Source organism: Petaurus breviceps, unplaced genomic scaffold (genome assembly GCF_028583685.1).
Source record: "Petaurus breviceps papuanus isolate PSGF00001 unplaced genomic scaffold, PetGlider_PUasm1.0 185, whole genome shotgun sequence".
Lineage (NCBI taxonomy): Eukaryota > Metazoa > Chordata > Mammalia > Diprotodontia > Petauridae > Petaurus > Petaurus breviceps.
The window spans coordinates 7,490,167-7,503,081 of record NW_027185797.1 but is presented as its reverse complement, the minus strand read 5'-3'; the positions used below and the strand labels follow the sequence as shown (position 1 = coordinate 7,503,081).

Sequence of the window (12,915 nt, the reverse complement as noted above, 5' to 3'; positions counted from 1 at the left end):
ACATTGTAACTCATCTCATTTCCTCTGGTTCCAGGAAAACATACTCTCCAGTGTAAGCTTAAGAGAAGACTGTCATTTCTCTAGGACCTACTTCCCTGGCACTGTGGGTCTCATTTCTTCATGTGCTTTTTAATTGCACTACCAGGCAAGGTGACCAAGTCCATGGCATTGGAAGCATCATCCCTGGTGAACCTGGAATGGTCATCCCTGGTAATGCTGAAGTCTCTGATTGGTCTCTTCCTGAGCAGACTTAGAGCTCTTCTGCTTTATTAGGGACTTCTTATATAGTCTCTAGCCTAAATTCAGAGGTACTACTGTACTTAGTGGTTATGAGAATCACATTAGAAGCACAGGCTATAGTGAACCTAGTATGGTCACCTCGTTTGGCAGCCGTGGTCTCTGTAAGTGATTCTCAGCTGCATGAGTTCAGAATTCTACATTATCTGAGGTTCAATATATTCTTTCTGCACTTGATCCCACTCTTTCTGCCATCCAGATGGTCATTTAGTCATGTGATAAGATCTCCATTTAAGTTCTCTTTTAGGTCTTCTGAAGGGCATCATCAGTGCTCCCAGCCCACTTGACTGGCTGAACAAGCATGTTCCCTGTCATAGTCCCAGCATGTCTGTAGCTGCAGAGTACTCATGACCAGAGTATCCCTAGACCAGTAGGAATTACACTTTATCAGTTGAGAGTTCCATATAAGAACTTCTTCAAAAGAATTGCCTATTTGAGGGAGACCCCTTTTAACCTCTCTATCATAAAGCCTATTTACACCTGATATATTAGGAAGACATGAGATTGTGACATAAAAGGTAACTCACACCAGACAGGGGAGACCAATGCCTGCTCCTACTGCCCTTTAGCTGATGCTAGAGTGGGTTCTAGCAAGTGTAGAGCTTTTAAATCTGGTGGCAGTGGAGCCACCATGATATGAGTAGTTATGTCATAGTGGTCACTGTCTACACGTTTGAATTTGTTCCATGAGTCTGAACTTCTGCTTACCAAATCTTAGAGAAGGCCAATTTCTGTATCACACGAGGTCCTTAAAAATCATATCCTTAGGATTATAGAGAAGAACCTATAAATCTGTATCAATCATAAAAGCATCCAAAACTGTCTCTGAACAGTTTTTATTGCACATTTCGTTCTTTCTGGAATGCCAATTCCTTGCCATATGGGAACAGTATCAAGCATTACCATATGCACTAGACACCAAGGGAAGGGGGCCATATAGACACCCAGTCTTGTGAACACATACCCTTCCCGTTCTGTTACCCTCTGTGTTACTATCCTGAGTTAATGTTGATCACAGGGAAGCTTCTTTTTGGAACACCTAGCTAGTGTAGTAGCACAACTGACAGCTTCATAAAGACAGTCTTTACTGTGTTTATAGCATATAAGTTAATTAAACTTTTCTGAAACCCAAGTATTTGAGTAACATACTTGTCATAGTTGAACTTTATTACTGAAGGAAAAATTATTTCTTAGATTCTTTTTTGAAGTTTTCTGAGATGCTTGTATATTTTTGAGGACTTACAGGATAAACCTTTTTATGTTCTTGCTAGCACACATTTGCACCAATTCAATTCAGAATATATTTATTCAGCACCTACTGTGTGCCAGGCACTATGCTGAATGCTGGGGATACCAATAAGGAAAAGAGACAGTTCCTGCCCTAAAGGGCACATTAGATTGTGGGAAGACAACACACAAAAGGAAGGCCAAAACCGGGGGTTGTAGGGCAAAGGGGGAGTAAAGATACCAGGGCCATGTTGTTCTGTGGAGTCAAAATCAAGCAGAGCAGTTTATAGGAAATGGAGTGACCAGGAAGTGTGTGAACCCTCTGTAAAGGAAGACTTTGAGACATGTTTAATCTGTGAAACATAAGTAGATCTGGAAAACTTAATTATGTAGATTCAGATATTGGAAAAATCCACAAACCTCTCATGACATAATACATTTTTTTTTAAAGCAATCGGGATTAAGTAACTTGCTCAAGGTTACATAGCCAGTTGTTTCTGGGTGTGGTGCTAAGTATCTGAGCCCGGATTTGATCCCCAGGTCATCCTGACACTGGAGCCGTGTCTACTCGTTGTAGATCTACTCGCTGTGCTACCTGGCCGCCCCAACATAATAAATTTTAAGTTTTCACTGACATAAGTAAAAGCTCAGTAAACTAAACTGTTCTTCCTATTAGAATGCAAGATTCTTGAGAGCAGGAAAAATCTTGCTTTTCTATTATAGCTAGTTAGTATAGCTAGTACTTAGCACATAGTGACCATCTAATAGATGTATTTCATTCATTCATTCATCCATCCATTCATTCACTCATTCACTTGTGCTTCTCATATTCCAGAGGCTTACCTGAATCTTACTCTCACTTTTGGAAAACTGCCTAAACATGAAGATTAAATTTACCAGGGCTAGGTACATCTCTTGCTCCTCAGTCTACCCCCTCTGCTTTCACAAAGGCAGACTAAAGCCTCTAATGTCATTGATTGGTTTGGTGCTTTCTACTGGTTCAATATTAAAATGTAACCTGCTATTAGCTTCTGTAATACTGTTGCCCATGGTGCTGACCACTTCTCTCTTAACAGGGTTGCTAGAGTGCCTTTCTTTACTGACAATGCCTCCTGCATTCATGCTGCTTACCAAATAAAGTATTAGGTCCTGGTGCTAACATTTAAGATCTTCTCTTATCTGACTCAAGATTCACATATCCATCTTGATGTTATATCACTCCACTCCACATATTCTGTTTTCCAGAACAAGCAAACTGTTTTCTGCCCACAATTCTCTTACTGCCTTCTCCCATCCGCGTGTCGTTGTTCATGCAATCCCAATGTCTGGAACGAATATTCTTCCCTAGAGCCTTTGGCCACTGCCATTCCTTTCTTCCATCAAGGTTGAATTCTTAAGCTACTTACTCCATGAATCTTTCCTTACTCTTCTTTGCCCCCTCCCACGAAAAACATCTCTTTCTTTTTTAAATTTCCTGTAATCCTCTGACAAGAACCCTCCTTTGCATTTATCTCATAGAGGGTACTTGTCCTTCCTCCATTAGATTATAATTTTGTTAAATTTATATGGTATCTATTTTTGTAACTGCAGTGCTTTTGGACATAAACTTAATATTTAGTAAGTATTTGTTGAATTATTGAATTGGATTGTTTATATCCAGGCATAACTACACAATAGATAGTTGGAAAAATAAGATGGGAACACTGAGGTGGTATTACATTGAGATATAGATGTGGTAGTCCTATGTAGAGATAGTAATTGAAATAATGTGAGTAGATAAAATTACTAAGGGAAGGTGCAGAGAGAGATGAACAGAAGGCTAAAACAGGTCCAAAGAGGATACCCACCTTTAAGTGGTTGAAATATAGAATAATTAAATACACAGAAAGAGAACCAGGGGAATAAAATGTCACAGAAATCAGTGAGGAAGAGAAAAACAGGAAGAAGAGTGTGGCCAACAATGTTGCATGATTCAGGGAGGGCTAAGGAAGAGGAAAATAGGATAAAAGTCATTGAGTTTAGTGGAAACTCACTAATGACCTTAGGAAGAGCAGTATTAGTAGAGTGGTGGGGACCAGAAGATAGATTGGAAAGGATTAAGGAGTGAATAGATTAATTGACCAGCCAATCAGCAAGTATTTATTAAGCACCTACTATGTGCCAGGCCCTGTGATAAGTGCTGGGTATACAAAGACAAAAATGAAATAATCCCCACTTTTAAGGCGTTTAGATTCTATCTTATGTCAGTTAGATCCTTTAGTAAGTAGACTCCAAAGTCTGGACTGGGGCCACCTAGGGCAGGACACCATGGTCTTAAAATGGAGGGGTAGGGATTGACCCCAGGATATATATAATCAAGCAACTAGAGTAAGGGAAGTTTGGTTATATTCTGCCTCAGCCATGACAGGCAGTCGAGCTTCTCCTCTACCTTCAACTCTGCTTCTCTCTGCTGTTCAGTCCTGAACATCAAGCTTCTCAGTATGCTTGATCCCCTAGGATTAGGACCCTGAGAGCCCCTAGGAACCCACAGCCACAACTGTACAAGTACCACTAGGAAAATTCTACCCTCACTCCCAGCCACCCCTCCCCTCTAAATCACCTTGTGACTTTGGCAGCCACCCTCAGAGGACAGACTCTTTGCTTCACCTCTGAATGAGCCTTGCTTCCTCCCCTTTTCATTTTGTGTGCAATAGAGTAAGTCTTAGGGTAGCTAGGTGCTGCAGTCAGTAGAGGAGCACCAGGCCTAGAGTCAGGAAGACTCATCTTGAGTTCAGATCTGGCCTCAGACACTTACTAGCTGTGTGACCCTGAGCAAGTCACTTAACCCTGGTTGCCTCAGTTTCTTCATCTGTAAAATGAACTGCAGAAGGAAATGACAAAACATTCCAGTATCTTTGCCAAGAAAACCCCAAATGGGATCATGAAGAGTTGGACAATACTGAAAAAGGACTGAACAACCGAATAGATCTCAGGATGATGCATAGATGGCTTGTGAGCTGCCTTGAAGATATCATCACATTTTCTCTCCTCTTCTTCCTAACCCACCTCTCTTTCAAACTTCCCCATTACTTTCCTGGGCACACCATCCTTCTAATCATCCAGGTTCTCAAAATTCTGATGTCATCTCTAACTTTGCACTTTCCCTAACATTACATATGCAATCAGCTACAGTTTGTCAATTCTATTGCCAAACTCTCCCATCTTCTCTCTGTTCACACAGCCACTAGCCAAGTTCAGGCCCTTATCACCTCTTGCATGAACTATTGAAATAGCCTAAGTGGTCTCCCTGTTTCAAATGTCTCCTCTTTTAAATTCGCCTTCTGCTCAGCTGGCAAAATAAGCTTCCTAAAGCACAGGTCTCACCATGGCTCTCACCCTAGCTTAATACAATCCCTATTGACCCTACAGTTAAATATTATATTGTAATATTTAACCTAATCTTCTTAAAATTTATAGTTTTGTGTGTTTTATAACATTTATAACAAAAATATTTTATAACATATCTATTTTTCACATATTTACAAAAGAATTATTTTATAATGGATTTATATATTTTATAATATATGATATATGACACATATAATTAATATGGTAGTACATGTATATAATTTATTACTAAGTAAATCTGTATTTGTGCTGCTGCTGTTGTTCTGTCATTTTCAGTGGTGTCTGGGGTTTTCTTGGCAGAGTCTGGAGGGGTTTGCCATTTTCTTCTCCAGCTCATTTTACAGAGGAGGAAATTGAGTGACTTGCCCAGAGTCACAGAGCTAGTGATGTCTGAGACGAGAAGTGAACTCATGAAGATGGGTCTTGCTAACTATAGGCTTGGCACACTATCTACTGTGCCATCCATCTGCCCTCCAAAATGTATGTTTATATGTGCGTACAAATATTTATTTGTATATACATACATATAAACACACCCACATATATGTATGTGTGTATTGTGTGCATATGTGTATGCATGTGTGTATATGTGTACACACATGCATCTATAAAATCACTGTCCTAGATGATGTAGAGGCAGGGAGTATATATTAGTCTTTTTAGAATTCTGACAGTAAAAATTAGGCAAGGGATAGAAAATAGCTTGAGGCAGTGATAGGGTCAAGGGAAAGGCTATATAGGGCAGAGGACACCTGAAAATAATTTCTAACTGAGGAGTAAGGAAGCGAGGACCATATTGAAAGTGTGTGAGATATTATTAATGAACTAAAGTCATGGGGTTTTCAGAAGGGAATGGGATCAAGGGTATATGTGGAAGGTGTAGCCTGGTCAAGGAAGCCTACCTTACCTCGTTTGAGCCTGAAAGAAAAGAGGAGAGAATAGGTAAATACATAGATAAGTTCAGAGGAATATAGGAGGGGAATTGAGGAAGTTTGTTTGTGATGAATGTGCTACAATTTTCTCTTTAAAGTATGTGGGGTGAGGTGAGCAGTTAAGAGCGAGAAGGGATAGTATAGTATTTAGGACTTGAGGAGAGACGAAATGGTTTGAAACACGTCATTCTTGTGATCTGTGGTAAGTCAATAGGAAATGAATCCGATTGTTGTCACATAGCAGTGAAGACCCAGTTGAGATTAGATAATAGTCATCTGAAATGGGCCTGGGCAGCACAATTTCATGGTTTCCTCTGGTAGCATTTGGCCACATGAGAGTGGAGCTGGAAGAAATGGGTCACAGAAATTACTGAGCAATTTGGGAATGATGGAAGGAGGCAAGAGATTCAAAGGATTTTGTGGTCTCTGCAGTTAATTCTAGTTCACCAATTCTCTAATTGAGCAGGGCCAAAGCTATGGCTTGACCTAAGAACCTAAGAGGGAGGCTGATGGAAGATTTTCCTGACTGGTCCTGTTCAGCCATAGGGAAGAATGAAGTAGATGGCATCCTCATAGGGTCCTGTGTTTAAAGGATACAGTCTGCCTGAGGAAGGGTTTGCTTCATGTCACAGTCATTTGCCAGTAGCAGGAATGAATCCAAAATGCATTTTTCTCCTCCTCATGGGCTATTGGTACCCATCAGCTTTGGAGTGAGAATATTCTTTGGACTTGGAGTTATTTTCTTCTCCCTTTGGTTTCAATATATTCTAATACATCAGTGCTGGGCCTCCATTTTTCATTAATTCCCATTTGCCATCTGCATAATCCTTCTAAGGGTGACTACATAACAGCAAATGCCTGATTTCTCATTCTCTCTTTGTGTTTCAAGGGCTTGAGGGGCCCTCCAGGAGAATCCGGTGAACCAGGACGTCCTGGTCTAAGGGGAGATCCTGTAAGTAATGGTTGACTCATTTCCATGATCCGGATTCCAGGGGCTCCCAGTTGGCCAGGGGCAGAATGTTAGCAGTTACTTAGGTTTCTATAGACATTGCATCAAAACTGACCTTTGAAAGTGAAATTCATCTTTTGGATAACCAGGGCTCTTAAGGGGAGTGAAATCTCTCTCTTCAGAATTCACTACCCTTGTCTGTGCCCCAGTCAAACTTGATAACTTTGGTTAACTTGGGTTTAGGCTTAAAGAATGCTCATACTTTGATTTGTGCTTTTATTCATTTACTTGTAGTAACAAAAAGTTTGTTTTCTTAGGGAGAACCTGGAACCAATAGTACTATTTGTGGTCCTGCGGGAGAAAAAGGAAAGCAAGGTCCCCAGGTAAAGTCTAGTTCTGTATCTCTGGGGCACAAGGAAATTCTGTCACCGAGAATAGAGAACGAAGATATCTTTATGTCAGGCCCATAGCTAGGGCGGGACAGCCAGGACTTGTCCTAGGGTGTCAAAATTTAAAGGCTCCAGTAGTAGATGAAGTCCTGTAGTGGTGTAACAACAATTAAGCATAGCACCCAATTAGCAAGATAAGTAATTGAGATCATTTCTAGCATGCTGTTTGTTGAACCTTAGGGCATCTCTTAGAGCCCAGTATAAAGCAGTCTACCACTCACGGCCTTTGAGTAGTGTTTGAGGGTCCATTTTGGGCTCCTTGCTCCAAGTATGTTTTGTGTTACTTTAGTCAGGGGCAAAGAATGCTAATTCCTCTCTCTGTTGAAGCCAGGTAATATATCACAGACCTCAGACACAGAATGGAAATAAGGAAAAATAGAGAGAAAAGGGAGATGAGAGAATATGTGTAAAATGCTCCCTAAACCCCCAAAGTGCTCTACAAGATGCTAGTTACTATCTTTATTATTAGTAGTAGTAGTATTTTCTTTCTCTTGAGACAACTGTGACATAGTGCAGAGGGTGCTGGACCCAGAGTCGGAGCCTTGGTGCCTCGTTCTGGCCCCAACACTAAGTGTCTCTGTGGCCAAGTCACTCCATTTTCCCAGGCTTCAGCTTTTGTACCTGTAAAATGAGAAGGCTGGGTGAGAAATGATGTCTAAGCTTCCTCCTTGTTCTGAAATTCTGTCGTTTTGGGGAATTGTCCTTAAACAGAAGATCCCTCGTGCTATAGAAGGGTTTGCTTTCTCTTCTGGGTAATGCCAGAACATTTTCAAACATCTTTCCCCTTCTTTTTAGATCCTCTTCTTCTTTTGGTGCTAAATAACTAACAAAGCACCGTACTCATAATTTTAAGGGGCATGAAGATAGCTCAGTGCTCCATAGGAAAAAAAAAAGTGTTAACTTGTCAGTTACTACTGTTTGTGATGGAAAACCTCATCTAAAATTTAATCAAGAACACGGAGATCTCCTAGGATAGGCATAGGAATTTATTCTCTTCCCCTAGTGAAGAGGGAGGTCTCCCCGATGACCGATCATGAGGAAGATGCACTTTGCAAAAGGCAGAACAAGAATTTACACCCTAATGGGGCCCCTTCTCCCATTGGTTAGGGGAGTGGGCTCAAGTCTCAGTGCAAAAATCTTCCCCAATAGTAAACAGCAAAGGAGCCTGCTGAGGAGGCTGATTGACAGCAAGGAAAAGGGGGGAAGGGTCCCAAAGCAATGGGGAGGAGTGAGCTCACTGTCCTCGACCCCCCCAGTGGCCGGGAGGAGGGGCCCACCTCCTGAAAGGGCTTGCTGCTGATTAACAGCAGAAGAAGGAGTGGGGGAAGGGAGAGGGAAGTTTTGAGAAGTTTTCACTCCCCCCCCCCTACTGTTTTGAAATAAATTCTCTTAATTCTCTATAAACCTAGTACCAAGGTGGTAGAATTTAAATGACTTAGAGAATGCAATTTATTGAAGAGATAGTTGTATATACACTTGTCGTTCAGTTATGTCCTGCTCTTCATGACCCCATTTGGGGCTTTCTCAGTAAAGATACTGGTGTGGTTTGCCATTTCCTTCTCTAGCTCATTTTACAGATGAGGAAACTGAGGAAAACAAGGTTAAGTGACTTGCCCAGGGTCACCCAGCTAGTAAGTGTCTGAGGCTGGATTTGAACTCAGGAAGAGGAGTCTTCCTGCCTCTAGGTCTAGCACTCTTTGCACTGTGGCGCCACCTAGCTGCACGTGTGCTCTCAGTTCCCTATAGAATTAGTACCAAAAGGCTAGAATTTAGAGGATGACCTAGAGGCTACCATTGATTGGAAAGGGGTGGGGGTGGGGTGGGGGGAACAACATAGCGGGAAGTTCTCTGGGCCTGGAATCAGAAGACATAAGAACTCAGGTCTTGCCTCTGAAACCCACAAGCTGTGTGATCCTGGGCAAGCCTCTCTGAATTGTAAAGGAGGGTGTCAGTGTGCTGCTGAGGCCCCTTCCAGCTTAACATTTTGGGATCCTGTGGACAGTTATTGGCCTTTAGGTTTTTTCCGGGTCTGAGATGTTGAGTCCTTATCTGTAATTATGGTCAGTAGTGCCTGGGGCTGGAGTTTCCAGATTCTAAGCAAAATCCAGCTTGAAAACAGTCCCCCAGAGAAGCCTGCAGCATTTGGGGAAACCATGATTGATTATTGAGTCTGTTGAGAAGTGTGCTGATGTTCCTGACCTCTGACCAAAGAGGAGGAGGGTTTCTGTTTTCATCCTAAGACTGTCACTCACTAGCTGTATGACCTAGAGAAAGTCACTCCCCTTCTCTGGGCCCAGGTTTCTAACTCTGCAATGACAAGACTTTACTAGATACTTCCCAGGGGTCCCCATACCTTCCACATTCTATGGTCCTATGGTCTTTGCCACAACAATCACAAAATTGGCCACAACAACAGCTTGAGAGCAAGTGAGTCCCCTTGGTGAGGAGATAAGTGGGAAGTCTGTGGTTGCTTCAGAACTTAAACAAAACAGGACGGTTGTTAAGAAAATAGAAACTCTGAATAGATAGGTTTTACTTTTTGCCTAACTCCAGCTTGTATAAAAACTGAGTATTCTTTATAATTGGTACAATCTTCAGTCTCTTCCTAGATCTTTCCCCTGACCCCTTTCCTTTTGAAAAAAATATTTTTTTCCCAATTACATGTAAAGACAATTTTTAACATTTGTTTTTAAATTTTTTGAGTTCCTGCCCAGTCTGCTCTGCTTTCTCCTAAGATTATAGGTTTTAGGGCAAGAGGCCATCTGCACTGTCAGAGGCAGCTCCTTCACTGAAATTCCCTGTTTCCACTAAATGACACACATGGCTGCCTTCCCTCCCCCTACATCCACAGCGGAGTTATGCAGAGTATTTGCTTAAACCCACAGCTGGGTGGTGGTGATTTCCCAGCTTCATGCCCATTGGAAGCTGCTCATTCTTGTGGAGGCTGCCTGGTGGCCTCAGTCTCAGGCCCAGAGGAGTCCCAGTTCTTCATTTTGGCTGGAGGGGAAGGCAGTTGTCATCTTCCAGGTCATCATCCGTAATTCACAGCCTCCTTCAGCCCAGGCCATTTTTCTTAAATGTCATCCAGCCTGACTAGTGTTGAACAAACACAGGTTCTGGTGTGTGTCTCAGCTCCCTCTCAGAAAGCCTCAGTGACAGGCACCTGTTCTTCAGGATCACCTTGGCTCCCCACTTGTATCTCCCCCCCACCCCCCGCAGCGGTGTTTATTGAGGAGTCAGTGTGTGCAGGGTGGCCTGTGCGCTGCAGCCTAGGGAGTGCTCTGCCCCTCCGTTGGCTGTTCCCATGTGGGGAGGGGGCTATGCCAGCATGAAGCATAAAGGGCCAGGGTCAGAATCAGAATGTCAGAGGCAGAGAAGGCCTTGAAGGGCACCAGTAACAGCAGCAATAATAACAGATTCCATTTCTACAGAGTTCTTAGGACTTGTGAAGTGCTTCACGTGCACTGAGTCATTTTACCCCCTGAGCTGGGACTCTGCATTCAGCTCAGTTCTTTTATTTCAACAAGGACACATTAGTTGTCTGCTATGGTTTGGGCACCGTCCTGGGGAGGGAAGAACAAAATTGAGATCTTGTTTGCTCTCCAGGGGAACCCAAGGGGTGTAGCATGTAAACAAAAAAGTAAACCTGATGCCATTTGAGAAGGAAGTGAGCACCAACAGTCAGGGGCCTCAGGAAGGAGCTTCCACAGGAAGTGGTGCGTGAGCTGAACCTTTAGAGGAAGCTAGTGGCACAATGGACAGAGCACTGAGAAGGCCTGAGTTCAAATCTAGTCGCAAACCCTTACTGGCTGTGTGACCCTGGGGTCATTTAATCTCTGACTCAGGAAAAAAGGGGATAATAATAACACCCCCCTCCCTCCCTCTCCCGGGTTGTAGTGAGGATCAAATGAGATATTGGAGGTTAAATCCCTGAAGACACATGGCCAGTAAGCAGCAGGGGTGGAATTTAAGCCCAGGTATTTCAGAGGCCTAGCCCAGCATTCTTGCCATCTTGCCCTGTTTCCTCTCATACCTCCCTTCCAGCTCAGTCTCCTCATTTTACAGATTTAGAATCTGGGGACCAGAGAGGTCTCGGCTTCTGAACATGATTGATGAAAAGGGTGTGTGACCACAGTGCTCAGTGTAGTAAAGCCTTTAATGGGGCCAGGCCTTTAAGGAGATATCCCAGGACCCCAGACTCACATCTGGACAGGGTTTGGAGAAGCCGTTGGTTCATTGCCCTTGTTTTCCCTGAGAAGAAACTGAGGACCAGAGAGTTCAGGTGAGTTGTCTGCGGTCACAGCAGTAGTCAGGGGACAACGCCAGTATTTACACACACATTCTGAGACTCTGGGTCCTGTGCTCTGTCTCCTGCAGGATGCCCTGAGCACTCTGGAATTTGACATGCTGCATTTGGCTGTCATTTGCTTGTGGAGAACTGACAAGAAAAGGTGAATAAATCCAAACTTCTCTTATTTTTTTTCAGGGAAAACCTGGGGTCCATGCTGAGGATGGCATGCCTGGAGACCGAGGTTCTAATGTAGGTATACCCTGTGCTTGACACTGCTTCCTCGAGCACTCAGACATTCTCTGGGTTCTCTTATCTCCTTGTCAATCCTCTTCCTGACTGAAATTGTTCCTTTTCATTCATCCTTAGGGGCCGAGAGGTAGAAAGGGTTTACCTGGACTGAAGGTTGGTGCTTTCCAGATGAGGCTACACTCTGCCCAGAGACATTTACATTGTTCTCTTGTTGGTGACCATTTGACTCTAAGGTCAAGGGAGTGGTGTCATGTTTTTCAGGAACATGAGATGACCTTTCTCTCAGTTTCTTGAAGGGCATTGGGAATTTTGGGGCTTGTTCATAGGGGAAATTTTCCATAGACAGGGGGAAGTTTATATTATTTTTTTCTAGGGTTTTTCTTTTATTAAGCTCCTACTATGTGTCAGATACTGTGCTAAGTGCTTTACAAATATCATCTCAATTTTGTTGTCACAACAATCCTGAGAGATCAGTGGTATTATTATCCTCATTTTCCAGTTAAGGAAACTGAGGCAGACAAAGGTTGGGTGACTTGCCTGGGATCACACAGCTAGTCAGTGTCCGAGGTCAGATTTGAACTCAGATCTTCCAGACTCCAGGCCCAGTGCTCTGTGTACTATGGTACCCCACAACTGCCTTTAAAAGAAATGGAATACCTTTGAATAAGGGCCACTCAACTCGTAGATTTTAAATAGGAATAGATTTTAGACTTCTGGTTTCATTGATACAAAGAATTCCTAGATGAGGGAATTCCTCCCAGTACAGGTAGGCACCTAGCAGTGTTCGTCAGAGGTAGGACTTAAGTGCTTCTGATTCCAGGGTCAGTTTTCTTGTCTCTGCACCTCTGATACCTCTTGTCTCTTGACTAATGAGAATGTTTGGGTAGGTTAGGCACTGGCTAGAACTGGGAGAAATAGGGGAATGTTACAAGGAGATTCAATATGAGGGAAAATTTCCAAACTATTAGAGCTAATTAAGAACAGAAGAGGGGGTCCCAGGAGAGAGCGAGCTCCCTGTGCACTAAGAAGAGAAGAGGGCGTTCTGGGAGAGAGCAAGCTCCCTGTGCACTAAGAAGAGAAGAGGGCATCCCAGGAGATGGTGAGCTCCCTGTGCTAACTAAAGACAGAAGAGGG

At 43.0% G+C, this 12,915-nt stretch overlaps 1 protein-coding gene across 1 annotated transcript in view; it reads left to right on the top strand.

The window, feature by feature from the left end:
* LOC138161569 (collagen alpha-4(VI) chain-like) overlaps positions 1 to 12,915 on the top strand; it is a 168,409-nt gene that overhangs the window by 53,057 nt on the left and 102,437 nt on the right. Inside the window, exons 19-21 of the mRNA XM_069088300.1 lie at positions 6,733 to 6,795; positions 7,110 to 7,175; positions 11,728 to 11,781. Of these exons, the coding sequence (XP_068944401.1) occupies positions 6,733 to 6,795; positions 7,110 to 7,175; positions 11,728 to 11,781 (183 nt within the window). The remainder of the gene's footprint in view (positions 1 to 6,732; positions 6,796 to 7,109; positions 7,176 to 11,727; positions 11,782 to 12,915) is intronic.